The sequence below is a fragment of the Triturus cristatus genome, chromosome 2_1, assembly GCF_964204655.1.
Source record: "Triturus cristatus chromosome 2_1, aTriCri1.1, whole genome shotgun sequence".
Taxonomy (NCBI): Eukaryota; Metazoa; Chordata; class Amphibia; order Caudata; family Salamandridae; genus Triturus; species Triturus cristatus.
In genome coordinates this window covers 192,171,001-192,192,812 of record NC_140581.1, presented here as the reverse complement: position 1 = coordinate 192,192,812, position 21,812 = coordinate 192,171,001, and the positions used below count along the sequence as shown (strand labels likewise).

General features: G+C 44.2%; 1 protein-coding gene across 1 annotated transcript in view; it reads left to right on the top strand.

Moving 5' to 3' along the window:
* LOC146863948 (tetraspanin-36-like) overlaps nt 1-21,812 on the top strand; it is a 67,389-nt gene that overhangs the window by 11,562 nt on the left and 34,015 nt on the right. Inside the window, exon 2 of the mRNA XM_085629728.1 lies at nt 3,735-3,941. Within this exon, the coding sequence (XP_085485854.1) occupies nt 3,735-3,941 (207 nt within the window). The remainder of the gene's footprint in view (nt 1-3,734; nt 3,942-21,812) is intronic.

Genomic DNA, 21,812 nt, shown 5'->3' with positions numbered 1-21,812 from the left:
GCCTTTATGCTGGTGCCCCTCAATATCTGATCGACCGGCTTCAGAGTGTCCAGAACGCGGCTGCCAGACTGATTGGAAATATCCCCTACCGTCAGTCAGTCACCGTCTATCGCACAAAGCTTCACTGGCTTCCCGTTGCCAGCCGCATCCAGTTCAAGATCCTTACCCTTGCTTACCGAGCTGTCAAGGACCTCGGACCCAATTACTTGAAAAAACGAGTGTCAATATCTCACTCCATCAGATCCTTGAGATCCAACGACCTCCGCTTTCTGATCTCTCCCCGTTTTAGACTCACCAGAATGGGCGGCAGAGGGTTCAGTGTTATCTCTGCCAAATTGTGGAACGCTCTTCCTATCGATCTTAGATTCTGCCCTTCTGAATCCATCTTTCGGGCTAGACTCAAAACCTGGCTATTTTCTGGACTCTGATACTCATACTGCTGACTTCCTCCCTCTTTTTCTCCCCCTGAGGCTCAGGTTCTAGCGCCGGGACACCCCTTCGGGGGTAGCTGCGCGCTCTACAAACTACATAAATAAATAAATAAACTACCTCCCACCATGCCCCACCGCCCCGCAGCACTCCCACGAGGAGCAGCCACTGTCTCCACCCTCTACAGATTCTCATTTAGCCCCCCTGCCCGGATACGACCCCGGGCCAATACCACTGGGAAGCAGAACTAGGACAGTTGTGGCCTGTTGAGGATTGGGAACACCTCTACGACAGAGCGCAGACCTTTGATACAGATGTCCGTATCCGTGAAACACAATACAAGCTCCTAACTTACTGGAGCAGGACTCCTGGGAAAATTCATAAATTGACCCCAAACAGATCTAGCTGCTGCGGAAGGGGGTGTGGCGCCACTGGGACTCTTCTCCATCTCCTATGGCATTGCCATAAGGTGGGGTAGTTTGGGGAAATTGTGTTAGATGTTCTTGGCAGCGCTTTAGATATACACTTCTCCAGGACCCTGCTGTGGTCCTGTTGGGTCGGTGACACAAATACAAGATCGCATTAGGATTGACTTACTCCATGCAATTGGCAATGGCCTTGGTGGATGCAACCCATGTCCTCTTCTCCAACTGGGGCAAAACAACAGTGCCAGATGTATCAGCGCGGCACAGGAAACTGCGACACTCCCGCAATGGAAAAAAACCCCTCAAATGAATATTGTGCATAGAGCCTATGACACCAGCCGGCACCCATTCATCCAGAGGCTCACCCATGAACTCCTGGAGCTGGCATGTCCAAGATACATCCAGTCTATGTGCTTGATACCGGAAGAACTCTCTAAGTTACTGCTGGCCCAACGAACATGACCTTGCCTGGTCCAACCACTGACTCTTCCAAGAGGGCACTGGGGCAGTGTGGCAAAGCACTTGTTTCGCCCTATCACCTCTTTGGAGCACCGAGGTTCTTAGGGGTGCAGAGAGGGGCGTGTCCACAGTTATAATGGTTATATCCAACTATGACCTTTCATGATCCTCATTGGCCGGACGGCCGTAGACCATGGTATGTGTAAAAAGCTGAATAAAAAGTCCTCACTAAAATAAAAACATTACATTTACATACATTACTACAGACACTGACATTGCTTAAAATTCATAATTCCAAAACAGAATCTGTGACGGTGATAATAATAATGTTCAGATGGCGTTGACATGAGTAAGCTTAAGTTCAAGGACATTTCTGGTGTACGTGGTCATTATTAAGAAAATTATAAATAAAGGAATCTTAAAGTCCATAGATGAGTGAGTTTACCCTGACCTGGATCACATCAGAGCGCTCCCAACTTTTCAAGTCAAAAGCAACACACTGAATCCATAGAATCTGGTCATATCTGGGGCTCATGCCCAGCTGGTACTCGTGATGGGCTGGGTGGGCACAGGGTGGAACCGAAGGCTACGCCTGCACTCAGGGCCGGGTGAACATGGACATAGACCATGTCAGCTGGCTGTGGGGTTAAGAGCCTGGGCAATGGTCTCAGCTGAACCTCATAGTATGTGATCAGAAGACCCAAGGCATCCTGAGTGTCATGTCCAGTGAAGAATAACGTCAGGCTAGAAAAACTTGAAGTAAAGTTAGGGCTCCAGCTCCATCGTGTGTAGAACCATCTTAGCTGATAAATATACTGCATTGTATTTTTTGCTCGAGGAGAATAATAAATTATCCCTAAGGAGGGGCATCTGGCATGCTTGGATACATGGGGTAAACAACGTATCAGGTTTAAGGCCAGCAGCTTTCTTTGGGATGGGCAAGAAGGAATTCATTTGCATACAAAGGAATACAAATAAAGCATTTAATTTACAGTCATCATTGATTCATTCATGATGAATCTATATAAAGCAAGGCTAATAAGAATTTGGGAGGTTGATGGTGTCTGGATGGCAAGCATGGGGAAGTGCACCGAGAGAGCGGCATTCACCAGGATTGTGACAGTATTTGTGGCATCACTAAAGGCACCCAGTGGTCAGTGGTTGTACACATTAAGCATTGAAATATTGAAAGAACCTGCACAAGGATCTTCATATCAGACAGAAGCAACCATGGAGGGCCTGTGAGTTTCTAGAAGTTTTTAAAACTGTTTTTATGCAGCCATAATTCTCCCAGCACACTACTCATGCCCTTGCACATGACGTCACGTGCAAGCTTCCAGCAATCTGTGCGGCTCTTCCATTGCACTCATTCTGCCTCCGTACTGGAAGTTCCCCAACATTTCGTAAACGACCCGTTCATGTTTATTTCTTCTTATTAAATGCAGATGATCACAAACATTTGCATTCCTTTTGTAATAATGATGTCGAATATCGGAGCGAATGCAGACAGAAGACCATTCACCGTCAGAGAACCTCTTCTTAGAGCTACTTACGCATAGTTGTGATTTTTTATTTTTTTAAATAAAACTGTGAGTACTAGATGGAGGATGGCTATGGGCCGTAGAGAAACAACAAAGACAGATCCATCTGGCCTTTCGTCCTCTCTCATCGTCCTTTGTCTCCAGGTCATGTCTGAGGGAAGGCACAAGGTTTTCCACCAGAGCAGGCTCCTGGAGTTTGTACCCACCTGATGCCACCTAGACACGAGCCCTCACTGTGCATCCTGGGGACAAAGCAAGGGGTAAGACCTGTCCTAGTCAATCCATCCTCGGGCGAGAGAAACGATGTCTCAATGTGATTGGTTGGGATGCCGATCTTTTAGGATGCACTGGCTTCAGGTCACATCACCGCGCTGCGGTGGACTGGTACCCATGTATTAAACTCAAGCTGCAGAGCAGGCGGTGGGCCAGGAGCGGGTCCTCCGCACCTGGTGGTTGGACTCCTCTCTGGCAGTTCACTGATGGAGGTACACGTATCTTTGTGCCAGAACCCCAAAGACTCACTCCATAGTGCATCGAAAGAGGACAAATGCCCTCTTGTACTTCTGTTCTCTGGTGATTTGCTTGTGGCAAAGAGTCATGGGCATTGACTTGAAAGTGGTTACCTCTCTTGGGGGTGGGGAGGGAGCAGGGTCTTGAGTACAAGCTCTGGTCACATACTTTCTGGGAGTAAGTTACACCCAGACATGGAGTAAAACATATCTTCTCACAGAAAAATAGTTGTGAATCTGGCGTGGAAATCCAGGATTAATTCACATTTCAGACAGGAGACAATCATATGCTTCATAAGTGACAGAGATGGATGTGTGTCATTTTCGCTTGGCCAGACACTAATTCCATCCACTCTTTGTTTTTATTTCAGGTTGTAGCGTTTTTGTTCATTGCCTTTGGAGGATATTCCTTTTACAAAATCAGCACCGATAACTACCATGACGACTACCTCTTCAAAGGCAACAATTACAGTTTAGTGTTCACCCTTATCGCCCTGGGCTTCGGGGTGCTGTTCTTCATTGTAGGAATCTTTGGAATGTGGGCAACTTGTGCAGGGAATTATCACACCCTGGGCCTGGTAAGTACAATGTGTAAGAGTGCTGGGGGTCGAGCATGGGGCTGAACATCATAGCTTGAGAAAAGGAAAATTTACATTGAAAGATTGACACAAAATATTCGATGGAGTTGATCAACAATACAATGACCCATGTCAGACAGTCCGTCCAGGATAGCTACACACTGTGATGCAACTCCAGGGCTCGGAGTGTGTAGAGATTCCACACCCATTTATGGCACGGTATTAATGATCCTGTTGGTGTATGCGGTGTTGTATCCCTTACCCCTACCCTGGCCTCTCTCGCATACCTTTGCTGATGGTAGTGACTGTGAAGGGGTCGAGTAAAGAGGCCATTGACTGTATTTTTTTATTTATTTATTTAGTGCATTTTTATAAAGCGCGGACATTACCCAAAGGTGTCAGAGCGCTGTACAATAGAGCTAGTTACGTTACAAGAGAAAAGTGGTACAAAATAGAACATTACACAGACTAAGAATGAAGGGTACACAAACACAAATTCCAACACAGCACGCAGGGGTGAGGAAAGCACAGGACAAAATAAAAATTTACAATGAAGAGCGAACTTCCAAGAGGGGCCTGAGTATGAAAGTATTAGTTCTGAAAGTGTCTTTGGAAGAGAAGAGATTTGAGTTCAGCTTTGAAGATCCGGGTAGAGGAGGTGGCACGGAGTTCCATATTCTCACCGCATTGCCTGAGAAGGATTGCGCCATCGATCTTTCCCTTTTGAAGACGGGGGGCTCAAGCAGAAGCTTTTCCTCATTGCGAGAGGGTCGAGAGCCTCCGGCCTGTAGGGGCCTGGGGAGCAGGCACAGCCTTTGTATGACTTCTTGGGGGGAATTGGCAGTAGACTGCAGAGAGTTTCCTGTACTAATTACACTCTCACTGAGACCCATGTAGGTGGTTCCTGTGTTTGTGTTATTAGTTCCGTCCTTTGTTTATTGACACATGGCTCTGTTTGTGGCTGGAGCAGTGGTTAGATGCCCGACCCAGGCCGTAGGAGTCGTGGTATTGACCCTGGAATGGGTTGTCAGTCAGCATTTAGAACTGGAAGCCATAAGTTGACTGATTGCTTGTGCTGCATTTGGCAGTCCCTTATCTGGGCCTAAGCATTCAGTGGGGTGGTCTTGGTCAAGTATAATCCCTGGCGGAGGCCAGTGACTACCCTTTTGAGCACCCCAGTGGCCCACTTGGTATGCACTTAGCCCAGAAACATGCCCTGTTGTGGTACCTCCTGCCACCGGTTGAGCGAGAGAGGGGAGGATAGTAGTGAGCGGTTAACTAGCTAGTGTAGGGTCGGGTGCTGTGTCTTGTTGTGTTCACAGATGACCTTGTAGAATTCATTTCCTGCTCCTGGGACTTTGCATTCATGCTAAGGCTGTACTCTCATCCCTGCATGACTGAGCCATGCCATAAACCTAGTAAGTGTTCGGAATAAGTAGTGAAGTTCATTTGTGCCTCATGTACCAACTGTGTGTGGAAGCTAGCGTATGCTTTTTGGTTGCAGTGATTGAGTGAGTGTTTCTCTGGCAGTTTGACTGCTAGACATGCACAATCATCGGCTTCTAAGAGGTTGAAACCACTTAAACAGAAATATCTTTGTGCCCGTTTTATCTACAGTGGTGCACATTGGCAGATAACTTGGTGTGCCGCATGTGGTTTGAGGGAATCTTAGCCTTGCCATAGTGCATGGGTACTCGCAAATTTTCTCTCGGGGACCAAATTTACAGTGTGGTTTATGGCCGAGGCCGCACCATTGGGGGGCAAGGTTGGGGGGGTGGGGCTAGAGCAAAAAAAACTAAAAAAAACCTGTGACCATGAGGTTGAGCACAGTCCCCTGCAGCGGACATATTAGTCCACTGAGCCACTAGACCCGGCATACACATATCTATCTATCTATCTATCTATCTATCTATCTATCTATCTATCTATCTATCTATCTATCTATCTATCTATCTATCTCCTTATCTATCTCCCTATCTCTCGCTCTCTCTCTCTCTATCTCTTTCTCTCTCTCTATCTAGCTCTATCTCTCTCTATCTGTCTGTCTCTGTCTATCTCAATCTGTCTCTGTATCTGTCTCTATCTGTGTCTGTCTCTATATGCCTCTGTCTCTGTGTGTCTTTCTCCATCTGTCTCTGTCTCTATCTCCATCTGTTTCTGTCTCTATCTGTCTCTGTCTCTATCTTTCTCCATCTGTCTCTGTCTCCATCTGTCTCTGTCTCAATCTGTCTCTGTCTAGCTGTCTCTCTCTAAAGCTGTCTCTGTATCTGTCTCTATTTGTCTGTCTCTATCTCCATCTGCCTCTATCTGTCTCTTTCTCCATCTGCCTCTATCTGTCTCTGTCTATCTCTATCTGTCTCTGTATCTGTCTCTGTCTCTATATGTCTCTGTCTCTATCTGTCTCCATCTCCATCTGTCTCTGTCTCTATTTTTCTCCATTTGTCCTCTCTATCTTTCTCCATCTGTCTCTGTCTCCATCTGTCTCTATCTGTCTACGTCTGTCCCTGTCTCTCTGTCTCTATCTCTGTCTGACTCTATCTGTCTCTGTCTGGCTCTCTCTGGGTCTCTCTCTCTGTCTCGCTCTATCTGTCTCTATCTGTCTGTCTCTGTCTGTATCTGTCTGTATCTGTCTCTATCTGCCTCTGTCTGCCTTTGTCTCTATCTGTCTCCATCTTTGTCTATCTTTCTCTGTCTATCTGTTTCTATCTAGCTGTCTCTATCTCTATCTGTCTCTGTATCTGTCTCTATCTGCCCCTGTCTCTAGCTGTCTCTGTCTCTATCTGCCTCTGTCTCTATCTGCCTCTGTCTCTATCTGCCTCTGTCTCTATCTGTCTCTGTTTCCATCTGTCTCTGTCTATCTGTCTCTGTCTCTATCGGTCTCTGTCTCAGCTGTCTCTGTCTCATCTGTCTGTCTCTGTCTGTTTGTCTGTTTTTGTCTCAATCTGTTGCTGTCTCTGTCTCTATCTGTCGCTGTCTCTGTCTGTATTACTGTCTCGATCTGTCTCTATCTGTCTCTGTCTCTATCTGCCTCTGTACAAACAGGAAGCTTCCCAAAAGGCCCTTTAAAAGTCAGCTGTGAAATCCCTTACAGTTGACTTTTAAAGGCCTTTTGGGAAGCTTTTCGATGGTGCCGTTACGTCACAAAGGCCGGCAGTAAACACAGAAGATGGCGGCAGGAGCATACATAGCGAACACCTATTTAATATGTATTGACTAGATATGCTCCTGCGGTCATCTTCTGTGTTTACAGCCGGCCGTGGAAACGGCAAGGCAAGGTCTGGGGGCCGCAATAAAGGCCTGCTGGGCCACTGGCGACCCGCAGGCCGTACTATGAGTGCCTCATTTATGAGGTTTTGAGGCAGGGCAGCACTGCAAGGAATCTTGCTGCGCTGCCCTGTGTCAAAAGAAAAGGGCAGCAATGCTCTGTTTCTATAAGATACAGCACATTCCTGCCCTTTTCGCCTGCGCTGGCGCACAATGGGCAGCCATGTGCCAATGCAGGCACCCTTGCACCATAGTGCAAGGGTGCCTGTGTTGCGGGGTTGATTTATTTTGTGCAGGAAGGGACACCTTCCTGATCAAAATCAATCAATTCAGGCGATTACCTCTTTCTATGAGTGCAAAGGGAAAACAATGAGAAATTAAAACATTTCTCCTCATGTGCGTCCCTAATGCCACCCCTGGGGTGCTATAGATTCTTACTCATTCCCAAGTTTACGATTCCTCATATATCTGGGAATGCTTCAGATTCCATGGGTGTTGCATGGGAATACCCACAGCAACACCCTTGGAACTCTCCTTTCACGCAGTGTTCTGAGTGAACGGGGCACATATTTACAGGGCCATGAAAAGCCACGTAAAGTGGCTTTACGTGGCCTTGTAAATATGCCCCGGCACTTTGCGCCACCGTAACGTAAAAAACAGTAACGTTCCGGCGGCTCAGAAGTACCGCAAGGGGCCTCCTAAATGAGGACCAGAGGATTGTGGTGGGCAAATTACTCTTGAGAGGAACCCAGCATCATAAAAACCACAGTGCACATAGCAGTTGTGCTGTGGTGGACACAATATGCATTTCAGAGAAGTGGTGGGCTGGTGCCACATGGCATAGAGGTGAACTAATCATTGACATGGTCTATTCTCTGCCTCCTCACATAGGCCTTTGGAAGGGTCCGATGATGCTGGCGCATGCAGATTGTTTCTCCCAGTAGCTTGAATACTGCTCATGACATTGTAGGTGTACCCATTGGGGACATCTTACTTCCTGAGCTTGTGCACTCCCGTTTTTTGCAATGTTCATTTGCGCCTAGTATTGTATTTACGTGTGCTCTGCTCATTGTAAGTGCTTTCCTTCTCACAACCTTTGGTGTATTCTTTTTCCTTTTGGTTGTGAGTCACTTAGTGTATGTTGCTTGTTTGTTGGGTGTGCTGTCATTTTAGTTGCCAGAGGCATTGTAATCAGCAACCTCAGCTTTTTTCCCTCAATGTGATGTTTGTGCTCTGGATGCAGATATGGCGGATTTTGGGATTATACCTGGTCTGTTAGGGTCATATTTATGTAGGGGTTGCGTCGCTTTTGCACCACGCAACGTGATGCATGCACAATCCAACCCCAAAATGCGATTTATCAAGCCATGCAAGGCCACTTTGCGTGGCTTGAAAAAATCCAGAGTAACGCAACGCTGCGCAAATCACTGTGTTGCGTTATTCTCTCCCAGGGAGGCATTCCATGGGCGTTGCATGGATGTTCCCAAGCAACACCCATGGATTTTGACGCATTCCCAAATCTACGATTACAAGTAGACCTGGGAATTCGCCAAATTGCTACTCCTTTCCAGGGGAGGCGCGATGTGAAGAAATACCTTTCTCCTGGTTATTTCCTCTTTATATGTGCGCTGCATCCTGCAGAACACATAGAAAGAGGAATATGCCTCAGGGGTGCAGGGGACTGTTTTTGTGCAGGAAGTTGTCTCTTCCTGCACAAAAAAGAATCCTGCATGCAACGCCGGCACCCTTGCACCATGGTGCAAGGGTGCCTCCCTTGGTACTAGGCAGACCATAGTGCGCCAGCACTGGGAAAAGCCTGGACTGCACTGTATAAATACGGCACATTCCTGCCCGTTCCCTGTAATGCAGTGCAGTAAGATGAATGACTTCAGCCCTTTTCCGACTTTGTATGTGTGCTGTACAGTGCAGCACACATACAAACTCAGAAAAGGACGGAGAAATGAAAGCATCACTTTTGTAACGCAAATACTGCCTAAAATCTTGATAAATCCCACACTATGTATCCTGCAACTTCTGTTGATTGTTTTGGGTGATGTGTCGCTACTGCAAAAATCTGTCAATGAGCCTAAGGTGTAACATTAGCAGTTGAACCACAACCACCACAATCATGGAAAATGAAACCCAGAGAAGGCTGGCAAGGATGCTCGACGGCCCGTGTAGGGCGTGTTAGTGGGGCGGTGACGTGGCGCAGAGGAGGGGCAGGGTGGGGTGTTGCAAAATGCGGCATACGGCCGATTTCAGGTAAGTTACGAAAAAAATAATAAAACGAATTTCGTTGCGCGCGCTGCATCGCATTTGGCGATGCAGCGGGGCTCAAAGCAATAAACACATGACAAAATCACACTGCTGTGACTATTTACATCTATTCTTCTATATAATGTTGAGTGTCCATTTAATCACCACTTCGTCCTGAGAATCCATGTAAACGAAACATACCGGTTCACCAAATAGGTCGACTCAAAATTATCCTCTGTTTAATTTCAGAGGGCTCGATTTATAAAACTTTAAAGTGAGAAAGTTTTAAGGCATGGACAAATTGGGCAATTGCCCACGGCTCCCACCTTCCAAAGAGCCCCATTGGAGTGATCATTCTCGCTCTGTCTCACCTCTGTCAGTTTCTCTATCTCAACCTCTCTCTGCCTACCTCCTCCAATGACTTTGTGCTTCTCTACACAGGGCAGGCATACTTTGGCTGTTTTCGTGTGATCCTGTTTCTGAATGTTCAATGTATAATTCTATGTTTTTTGGAGCAAGGCTGGTTTGAAGTAGCGTAACATTGGCAATCAAATTCAAAGTTTTTCTAAACCCAAGGCCCAAGATAGGTATAGGTCTTACCCATGGCCCCAAAAATCCTTAAGATGATACTGTTTATGACAGAAAAAAAGCAATATGTGTTCCTTAAGCCCAGTCTTGTCTCAAAGAACCAAGATGTACAAAAGTTTCTGATATCAAAGTCGCTTACCACTGCGAAAAATCCCAAAAGTTGATTTTTCCACATTAGTAAATCTAGTAGGGACAGAAAAGTGAAGAATAATGATTTTTAAAGGAAATGCCTTTGGGGATTTTGTGAAAAACCTTTAAAGATGTATGGTTGTTTACAAACATTCTCAATGACTTTATCCGCTCTGTTAGCACTCAAACGTTAGCCTTGAAAAAGGTTTCCATAAATGGGCAAATGGGATTAGAAAGTGGCCTAAAGTCCTCATTTCAGGAGGGTCAAGGGAAGACTTTTAGAAGCAACTTGGAGAAACTCGTGAAATGTACAAATGCACACTTCTACAATACTTTCTCCAGCACTTAGCTGTCTACAATCATGAAAAGTAAGTGTAGGGACTCAAGGGTATGCCTGGAAACCTACAACTAACCTGAATTTCGGAGGCACACCGCGGGTTTCTGTGATTGTGGAAACATGCAGATATACTCTCAAATCAACCAATGAAATCTGAAGGTTTGGAACCTTCAGTAAGGCGGTGATATGCGGCACACAAGAACAAGCCATCGAAGGTTTCTACACATCTATGGATATTTTTTTTATCAACCCTGCATTGCACTGAATAGTCACGCTCATGAAGGAGCACAAACGTTCTCATGTTGTTTTTGGAGCAGTATTAATTCCGTGTTTTCTATTAACTGTGTGCCCCCCAACTTAAAACAGGGAGAGATAACTTGATGATATGATAGTTAGATCATACATTAAACATTGGGCAGGTTCAGTTTATAAAATACTCAAAAGGGAGTCCCCTCGGATGGACAAACACCTGCAGCCTGGCTACATGCTGGTGATCGTGCAATGCATGGTGCACCAGCATTTGCACTGACAACTGGTGCAATATGTCATTCTATCATTATTTGTGTTCGAGAAGACCCCTGGACTACAAAATGTCTACACAATCCCATATTTCCTTCTGGAAGCTGGCAATTCGCCCTGAAGTCCTTACATTTTCATTTTGGTAACACACTAGGACAGCTGCCTAGAAGTTAGACAGCTTGGAAACAACAAAAACCGCAGAAAATTGCCTAATTCTTTTCAGGACAAAAAGAAGAATATGACAATTCAGCTCACTTTTGGATGTTCTGTGATGTCGTGTGTAAGTGACACTTCTTTCTAACATTGACACAGCGGCTGTGGTCTGTTGCACAACACAGTGAACTTCCCTAAGAGTGGTAAAATCCAATCCCTGCGCGGTCTGCCTTCCTGTCCACTTGTGCAATATGATTTCAGGGAATCTCGGGGTGCTTTGTCAGCTGCCAAGAAATTGTGACATTTACAAACACACTTCTAAAATCCAGTCGTATTTCCTCTTTCAGATGGCTTACTTTGCACCGCTTTTGTGCTGCCTTTGCCTCACAAGTTATGCATTGCACAGGGTTGTATGACACAATCACGCTTTCTTTTTCCACGCGTTCCTTAACAATGCGGACGGAACAACGAATGAGTCTGAACCATGCATTCCATTTAAAATGCAAGTCGTTTCAGGTCATAGTGAAAGGGGCTCGGCAAGAGGGTCAGGAATGGAAGAAGAGCCCTTACGCCTCACTCATTGCGACTCACATTTGGCTGACTGAATCTCACATTTGGGGATGGTACCTGACCTCCACGTGAGGTTCTCCTCAGAGCCCCAGGTGCAGAGTTACTCGTGGTACAATAATAGGCCGATAAAACTCCCAGACTGCACAGGAAGCATTTGTACAGCTTCCCAGAATAGAACATGTTACAATCAAAGAATGACCCTCAATAGGCAGGTCACATAGATTTTATAATAAAGTTTATTTAATGATAATAGTCTTAGTTACAAGATAAGGTGTTATTTCTATGCCATATAAATGAATGTATGACGTTACAACGCATACATTTACAACACATGCCTTTACAACGCAGGTTTTACATTGCAACATCCTTTACAACGCATATATTTACATCGCATACCACTACAAAGAATTTTTTTTAACTACATTTACAATGCATTCCATTACATCACATTATACCTTTACAATGCATAACATTACAACGCATACCATTACATTCCATTTAAGGTAAGTGTTGGATACTGTAGGGGTAAAAAATACTATTCTAACTCCAGGGGGTGCAACAGTAGGATAAGTATTGGATAGTGTAGGGGTAAAAATAACTATTCTAACTCCAGGGGGTGCAACAGTAGGGTAAGTGTTGGATAGTGTAGGGGTACCCTGCGTTGTAATGGTATGCGCTGTAATGACATGCGATGTAATGACATGCAATATAATGCCTGCGTTGTAGTGACATGCATAGTAGTGCCATGCGTTGTAGTGACATGCAATGCAATGGATGCGTTGAAGTGACATGCGTTGTAAAGGATGTTGCGATGTAATGACTGCATTGTAAATGTAGTGCGATGTAATGACTGCTTTGTAAAGGTTGTTTCCCCATATAAATGCCCCACCAGCAGCAGCTACTGCTGCTCAGCCCACTCACTCCAACTGATCTCTCAAGAAAACATAAACATTCTATAACATCACACACACACGCTGAGCAGCAGGTAACAGAGAACTAGGAAAAGAATGCATCATAGCTATTTCAGGATATAACAGAACTCTATTTAAATACTTGGAAATTGTATATTTTCTGCATTCAGGGGCACATTTTGCAAGAATTTACGCAAAGCAGCACAACAATCACATTTCCTGCAGTGCATTGTGTAAACGGCACCATATATACTAAGATATGGTGCTGTTTTTCTCTCTCACTGAGCAGACGAACTTCAGGCTGCCATGCTCCAACAAAAACCCTCGCACTTTTGTGCAAGGCTGTGTGGTTGATGTTAGGCATAGGTTTTGTATTGGAAGGGCACATTTCCAGTACAGATTACTATGCTTTCATATAGTTTAACACTTTTATACCTTTGTAAACATGCTGTACAGTGCAACACACATGCACAGTTAGAAAAGTTTTGAGAAAAGCAAACATTTCTTTAACATTACACCTGCCTCACAGAGCATTAATTTTTATGCAAATCCCTTTCTACCTGTGTTACTTAAACGAGATTGATTAGCATAAAAAACCATGGGTGGTTGCATAGGAATGCCCACGGACCACACTTGGTACACCCGCCTGATGCAAAGTGGTACAAAGTCCTAAAATACTTTAGCAAGGGGGTACTTTCCAGCACTGATTATTTCACTGCAATTGTTGGTTGTTTGTGTATTAGAGTGAGGTTTCGGTCTTTGTATATTTAATATACACTTCCTATGATGCCACTGGTGTCCAAGGTCATATGATATTACTTCCTGTGATGTCATCAAATATCTTAATTTCTGTTCCTTAACAGGGAAATGGCGTGTCCCATTTCCATTTCAAAGAAAACTAAAAAGAGCAGTAATGGTTATATGTACCAGGATTCTTTTCTAGAAAAGTGAAATTCTCAGATTTAACTTTTTCTGCAAAAAGAACACTAATAATCATATTACAATATATTTACAGTAAATAGAAATAAAATATAACTAACTTTAATGTTATAAGGTTTACTTCCATCCCCTTGATGGTTGCAATAGGCCAGTAAGATTGCTCAGTGGGTTATTCGTCCACTGCAGTGCTCTGACAGTAATGTGAGCTGTAGCTCCAGTGTCTAAGCCTATTGAACCTAAAGATATCTCTGCTATTGAAGGCGTAAGAGCGTGAGACCAAACATTAGCACAGCCAATAGTTTTGACTTTGATGTGGTAATCCATGCAAATAAGAGACGTGCACAAATATCCATAGGCTTCTTGTGTTGTGATTTTGTACCTCTCTGTGCTTCTTGTATCTGTACTGTGTTTCTTATTATCCAAGCTTGTGATGCTGTGTAGTATTTTCACATTTGTGCATGGTTATGTATGTGTGCATTAGCACATTAAAGTCAAACCTGTTGACTTGCTCAGTTTTCTGTTTGGAATGTCTACGACTTCTTCGCCTTTAAGCCTGCGGTAAGGTTTAACTATACATCATAACGTATAAATTGCTTCATAGAATTGCAAAGAGATTGGTTTGATTAAGGGGATGATTTAGAGGTTGGTGGACCGGATTCTCCATTACAAACAAGGCTACCAAACTGATGGTCTGATGGTCTGCCTGCCTCATGTAGAGTTGGGTATACCAACATTGGCTCTTTCGACAGAATATTCCCTCCGCTGACCGGATGGAGTAGGGGTTATCAAAGGAAGGACTTTATGCTGGCCGCCATATTTAAGGTGGGCAGAACAAAGGAATTTTTTTCCTGTCCACTACCGCCAGGAAAAACGTGGCGGTAAGGGAAAGACAGAATATAAAATGACCCCCAACACCCTTGGAGAAAACTCCCAGTGTGTGGGCTCATTCATTTGTTTTACTTTTCAAAACAAACTTCTACCTTGGGAAAAGTACTCCGTCGCCCTGACGGACATTAATCGATCCGCCAAACACTAAATCAGATCCTAAAATCTTAACTGGTCAAGCTAAACCACTGTAGCATTTTAGAGAGCATCTTCTTTTTTGACACGTATTGCTGCACTTTAATTCCGGTAATTTACAAATGGTGGAAGAAGAACCACGGAATTCCAAGTATTGATCTTTGATTTGCTCATAAATAATGGTACCCAATAAAGAACAGGTATTAGAGGGTGCTGCACATTAGCACTGTATAAAAAGTGGATAGAAACGGATGCAAACCACTGATAAGCCTTTTTCTATTTCCCACTCTGAGGCCAGTTCATGACAGTGTCGTGTGTGAGGCGCGATTCGCTAAATATACCTTTACGGTCGAAAACTGCTCCATTTATATCCTTCAGGCATCCACACAACAGTATCTAGCAGGTATAAATGCATTGACTACTTCATAACTATACACTACAGCTACATACAAGTAGCTAGTAGTAAATGACAGGCAAGCGATGGGGAGTCCGTGGATCGAAGCATGGATTGCCTTCAGAGTTGTGAACGCCCACAAACCTGTGAGTGCGGGGATAGTTACAAATACTTCTCTGCTTCTTTCCCAACCTAGGAATGGTCAGAGATCTGCTGTCACAAATGGCTGTAGTATATTCACTTCCTGGAAAGGAAGGGGAATGGACCACCCCTAGACTTTGTGGTCATATAGTGTACGGGATTTCTCTAAGTGGAAACAATGTTTTGCCCATGGACAAAGAAACTCATAATTGTGCAGTTACACAGCAGGACTGCCTTTCCCCTAATGCCTAACTGCACCTTCATAAAGTCACATTATATATTGCCAGTAGTAGAACTCCTCGTAAACCGTGCCTGATGCTGCTTTACAGGCGTATTACTGAGAACGGTTCTGTAAATGATAAAAGTAGCAAATATGCCCCTAAGAGTGCAGATTTACTACAGTTTGTGAATTCGGTGGACAGTGCTGATCCTGAAGCTGTGGATTCTGCCAAGGTGTGAGTAGCCCACCCCCTGTGTTGACCGAGCACAGGAGAAGCCGAACCAGGCAAAGCTTTAGATCTGCTTCTGTCGCGAAACAAGATCACGGCTTGAAGGCTGAGCTGTGCCAACATTGGACAGTCTGTATTAATACAAATAATATGAGACATGAGGAGGGGTAGAGGTGGATATGCAGAATATGCATAACCAAATGGTACCTTTCAGCTGATCCCCCTGTAATCTGGTGTGGGTAGATCAGGCTCCCAGGCTTGCTGAGAAGAATTAGGAGCCCTAAGCTCGGCTTCGAGGGCAGTAACTCTTGTGTCATGATTTATCCCCAGCTGAACCTTAGCCCGGTGACCGGTCCCACCACATGGCTGTACAACGCGAAGTCAAATCTTGCATAAAATTAACTATTCGATTGTATAATATTGTGATCATTATTCCCGAACATCCTCATTGTAAGTTTTTTTTTATCCTTTTTATTGGCAAAAGTCACAAGCTGTCGAGATCAATACAAAAATCTGAACGAGCAATATCTATACATCCTCAAATTGAGGGGTTCGTTTGCTTTACAGATTTGCTTAGTATACATTTGCATGCATACACAGATATACATCCAAGCTTTATCCAAGCTGCTTTGAAGATGCAGTCGAAAGGCCTTAGTAGCAGTATCGGAGTAGCCTTCTCTCTCACTTTATAAGGAACTAGTACAAAGGAAAATAGCCTGGCGGTAACCGGGAGCCTTGGATGTCCCCTGCCAGTTCGACCCGTTAATCCCTCAACACAAAAGACACAACTACAAATACGAGATTTCTGTTGTTGACCAAAGAGGCCGTAGCCAAACCGAGGCTGCCCATTTTGAAAATAAGAACTCCAGACAATGCATTGCCCAAATGCAAAAGACTTCTGTGATGCAGATTAGCTGGCCTATCCAGATGATGAGCAGATGAGAGTGCAGCAGGATTACCCAGAGCACATACCTGACATTATCATATGTCAGGGGCATGTACAAGCTAAGGACACAACGTCTTGCTGGAAGAAACATGTGGGAGATCTATGCAAGGTGAGCATCACAGGGTTGTAGTGATCCTAAGAATGGCTATAACAAGGCAATACCCCTACTACAATCCCTGAATCCCTATTCCGGAGGACATCATGAAAAGCTAAGGGAATATGAGGGTGAGCAAAGCCAGAGAAGGTAACCCACAGAGAATGAGGACACCACCAAGCACCAAGTGGAACCTTAAGAAGAGAATGATACTGTTACCCCGCCACCCAAAGACGGCAATATAAATGAGTATTCAATAAAAAGTAAAGGCTAAGGAAAATGCAAGAGAATTAGTGTTGTTAGCATAACATTAACTGATGATGCAAACTGAGGCCAGTAAAAAGAAGGGAGCCGTGTTATGAGGGAATAAAAGGTCTCTAGGGACTACTGGTTAATAAGTCGTGGTCAGGTTATAAAGCCAAGGAGATCAAAGGTATTCAAAATTATACTCATCTAGTCAATGAAACAAAGCAGGCCAAAGATAATTCCACCCCCTCGAACATTTCCTTGGGACAGCTCAGGAGAGCATCAACTGAAACCTCTCTACTTAATCTATCTACCTATCTATTTCAAGATAGCCGCCTCAGTGAGACCCTTCGCGATAGTCTTTCCTCTCCTGGTCTAAAATCATTGGCCATCGTTCGGACCGCGACCAGCCTTCACTAGACCCTGTTCTCGCTCACCAACCAGGACCTTTACTCTGAAAACTTTCCCTCGACAGCTGAGACCTAACCACTTTGACTGATGCCCGGTGGAGCTACCTCACGAGCTAAAGGGGAGATGGGCTATGGATTCTCTCCTTGACCATCACCTACCCAGCCGGTCTTTGGGCAAACACTCTTGTGTCTCTCTCGACCTCTCCAACCCAAGGGTTGCCCTGCGTCTGCTTCCTCAGCTTAAAGGCCGCAAAATAGATTGAAACAGCAATCATTGGTTTCAGACCTTCAAACAACTGGTCATCGGCCAAACCTTGATCTTAGCCCTCAACCGACCTATATCCCGCACACCCTTTCAGGACATTTACCCTGTGAACTTTCCCTCGACCGCTGAGACCTTGCTACCTGACCGATGCCCGGTGAAGCTACCCCGATAGCTATAGGGGAGATGGACTATGGATTCCCACCTCGGCCGTCACCTACCCAGTCGGACATTGGGCCGACCTTCCTTTGTCTCTCCTGCCGTTATCTTCCCCCTTCCCCCTACACCCTTCCCTCCTACCCCTATCCTACCTGGATCCTGCACACCCTTCAGGACATTTACCCTGTGAACTTTCCCTCGACCGATGAGACCTTGCTACCTGACCGTTGCCCGGTGGAGCTACCCTGGTAGCTATAGGGGAGATGGGCTGTGAATTCCCTCCTCGGCCGTCACCTACCCAGCCGGACATTGGGCAGACCTTCCTTCGTCTCTCTTGCCGTTATCTCCCTCCTTCCACCTACACCCTTCCCTCTATCCGCCCTATTTATCCTTCCTCCATACTATTTAAATGTGTTTCGTATAACCGATGTAACCTGTAACTGTTTTTAACTGTGTAATAATGTGATTCCTAATGTAAAGTGCTCTGATACCCACGGGTCTAGCCAGCGCTTCTCGTAACTTCTAGTAACTGATGTAACGTGTAACTGATGTAATTTTGTAATTTCTGCTGGAACATTATGTAAAGCGCTCTGATACCTGGTCTAGCCAGAGCTATATAAAACTCTCAAAATAAAAAATAAAAATTGTAAATAAAAATCTACTCAGTAACAGTGATGTGAAATCTGGATGACAAGAGTGCCATTAGCCAATAAGAGCATAAAACAAAAACAAAAACTGACTGTGAACAAAGTTAAGAGCGAAACCCCAAGACGATCCAAGGCAAAATCGAGGAGTCTAAAACTGCCTAGATATGAATACAAGAAATACAGAACCTAATCAAGAGGAAATGCATGATGAGAAGTGTCCTATAAAATTACAGAAGAGAACCCTGTGATGGGGTAAGCTAAAGGTGTCTGGACTTAGTAAAAGAGACAGTGGGTCTAAAACTTACATGGAGCCAAGACTTGAAGAAAATCTAAAGTTGGACGCCCAGCAATGACTGCAGGAGTGGCACAGGAAATCCGATGTTATTCCTAAAACAAAACATGGAGGTCAAGAAGATCATATCAAATTGACGATGAATTATCAACCTCCTTGCTTTTCTTCTAAATCTCTACTAAGGACAGTGTGATAAAGTAAGCCGCATACAAACTCAGGAGTACTAATAAAGCTCATGGCCCAGTGAGTCACCCCTAGGTGACCACATCCTCATCTCTCTGTCTAGCCTTCTTGCCATTTATTTTCTTGCAGTAGAAACAGTAAAGAACTGCTGAACTCATTCAAGTGAAATGAAAGAAATATCTTTGGAATATTTGCAAAATAATCACAAGAATACATCATTTATGTGTCTTTGACAGTATTTGAAAAAATGTAATAAAGCACAGTTTTAACCTTCCCTCCCAAATAACTTTTGGTTAGGGTTTTCCTTTTTTCATCTTTAAAATTTGTCGGCTTTTCTTCATTTTCCATCTTCCATGCTCTCACATCCTCAATTCCCATGCCGTCTTTCTATTAGTTAATGTATCCTTTCTGTGCTACCACAAAACTATGTTGAACTATCCATAGTTAATTTTTATACATATGTTTGTATTCTTCTTTTTTGCATAGCTCTACACAGGCGGAATGTCGAATAAACCTAATGAGCATTCCAAAAACACAACTCACCCAACATAAACTGTATACAATGCTGAGCTCAGGATCCTGCCATTAACCTTCTGATGCCATGGGTGTTAGTTTCTATGGGCCTTTTGGCCCCACGCAACGTAAGATGTTTCAGGTCTTGCGTGTAGGCCCCGATTAACAACAAGGCATTTGCACTTCACTTTGATAATCTTGGCTTTTGAAGAGCAAAACATGTTCAGTTGATTTGTTGCACCTGTGCTCCTAAATGAGTGTGAAGTGACACATCGGTGTGATGTTAGCTCACGCGGTCCACCTTAAAGGAGGATGATAATAGTAATTCCACCATAGAGGTGCAACCTCTTCTGCATTGACCTGCCCTATTATGAGATGTGCAAGGCAGCACTACCAATGGTGGGACCACTACCTGTTCCAAGAATTGGGAACACCACATCTGTGATGCACATGCCACAAAACATGGTGACAGACATGGACTACTTTAAATAGAGCATCATCCATGCTAGACCACCATGTATCCCATGGCAGACTTGCACATGTTATGTTATGTTATGTTAAAAGCATTTATTAAGCGCGCATAAACCAACGGTTTCTTGGCGCTCAGGTAAGGATCGCGGCGATGGGACAGATGCACAGAGCTGCAGACAAGTACCTCTGATGTGCTATGAGTAATATCCCTGTATTGATAAAGGAAGGGAGTGGGGAATTTGGAATTACTTATCAGTAAATACGTAATCTATAGAAAGTCTGTACGTTTCTTGTTGTAGAGTGGCACGGTGTATGATAGTCTTATCCATAGCATTCATGTCAAGCTAATATTAAAGAACTTTTGACTCACTAATAACCGTGAGACAAATCAGAGCACATTATTTACTTGCTTATCTGAACATTAAATAAGCCATTTTTTGTAAACAACATATTCATCAAGGGTGCAAAAAGTAGGTGAAAAAAGTTACAGCGCAGTGTATAGGAAAAGTGGTGAATGATAGTAAACCTCCAAGAGAAAAGCACATATGCAGCAAAAAAGATAAAAATATATCAAATGGTACAAGCACACAAATAAGGTTATTACACCAGTATAAATATTATTGCAATTATAGCAAACAGTTTGAAACAGAGAACTTCCGCATATTGATCCTAGCTGTGTTGATTTGTGGGTTCTTCTTCAGGCGTGGCGTCATGGCCACTTACATGGCACCCTTAAAGGAGCAATTAATGGAAGGAAGGTCCAGTAAAAAAAAAAAACGATCTCTCAGATGAGTGAGGGAAGGAATCAGGAGACAGTGCACAGTGATTGTAAGAAAACGTATCTCTCATGTCATACGAAAAGTCCAATGATTAAGTATCGTGGAGCGGAGGAACCCACACAGCAATGGTGGCCAACGTCCATGTACTAAGATTAAGCTATCATCATGTCACAGAAACCTTTTATGCGGTTACCTGAAATGTACACCTCTAATGGAGCCCATAATCGCTTTCCAACTATCTAGTCAGCAATTCCCCCATGCAGTGCCGGCAATGTAGGAATCGCCATCCAGTGGCTCCTGCCATGGCTGCATAAGCCACCTGGGAGGAACAACACTCAGCAATTTTCAAATGGGGCAGACCTCCTTCTGCCCAGGTGTGGAGGTGTTACCTCTGCCACATGGCCAGCTGTGATGTCAACTGAGATGACACAACCAAATCCATAACCAAGGCCATTGTGTTGCCACTGTTTTTACTTTATAAGTAAACGTCTTTACCTTATGTGAATGATCCATACAACTGTATGGTTATGTAGCAAGTTGTATTTGTATAAGACTAGTTACTTTGGTTATCAATGGTAGACAACGCATAGTGTAGTACAGGATACTGCCAGACAATGAAACTGGCTTAGCTTGATTATTATCAATGAGGTAATCAAAGCCTAAGTGTAAAAAGCAAATAATTTAAATACTCATCTAAAAATGAAGGACATGTGTCTTATTTAGACTATAGTGTGTGTGACAACAAGAGGGGGCAGAGGCCCTGTGACTGTCTGCCCTCCTGTAGCTGTATTATGTGTCCCCCTTCAACACAGTATTGCATTTTTGATAAAAGTCAAACATTGTGACATGGCGGGAGCACTTTCAGCAAAAATGGAATGTCCGCAAAAGAGCCGCCAGATCATCGTGGCTTGCTTGGCATTTATTTTAGTTTCACAGAAACAAAACCTAACAGTAACAGTAAACAAATGTGTCTGATGTGCTGGGAGTTATCTCCCCTTGCTTTAAGGCCATTTCTGATTCCTGCTGATCTCTGCTCCCCAGGCCATGGCTTGCATGTCAGACCTGGAATGGAGGGATATGGGATGGAAATATATTATGGGCCCATATTATTGAAAGTTTCAGTTGGGGGGCACCAACGCGGCCCGAGGTACACATTCAACCCAAGCTCATCACTGTTGGCTGATAATCCAGAATATAAA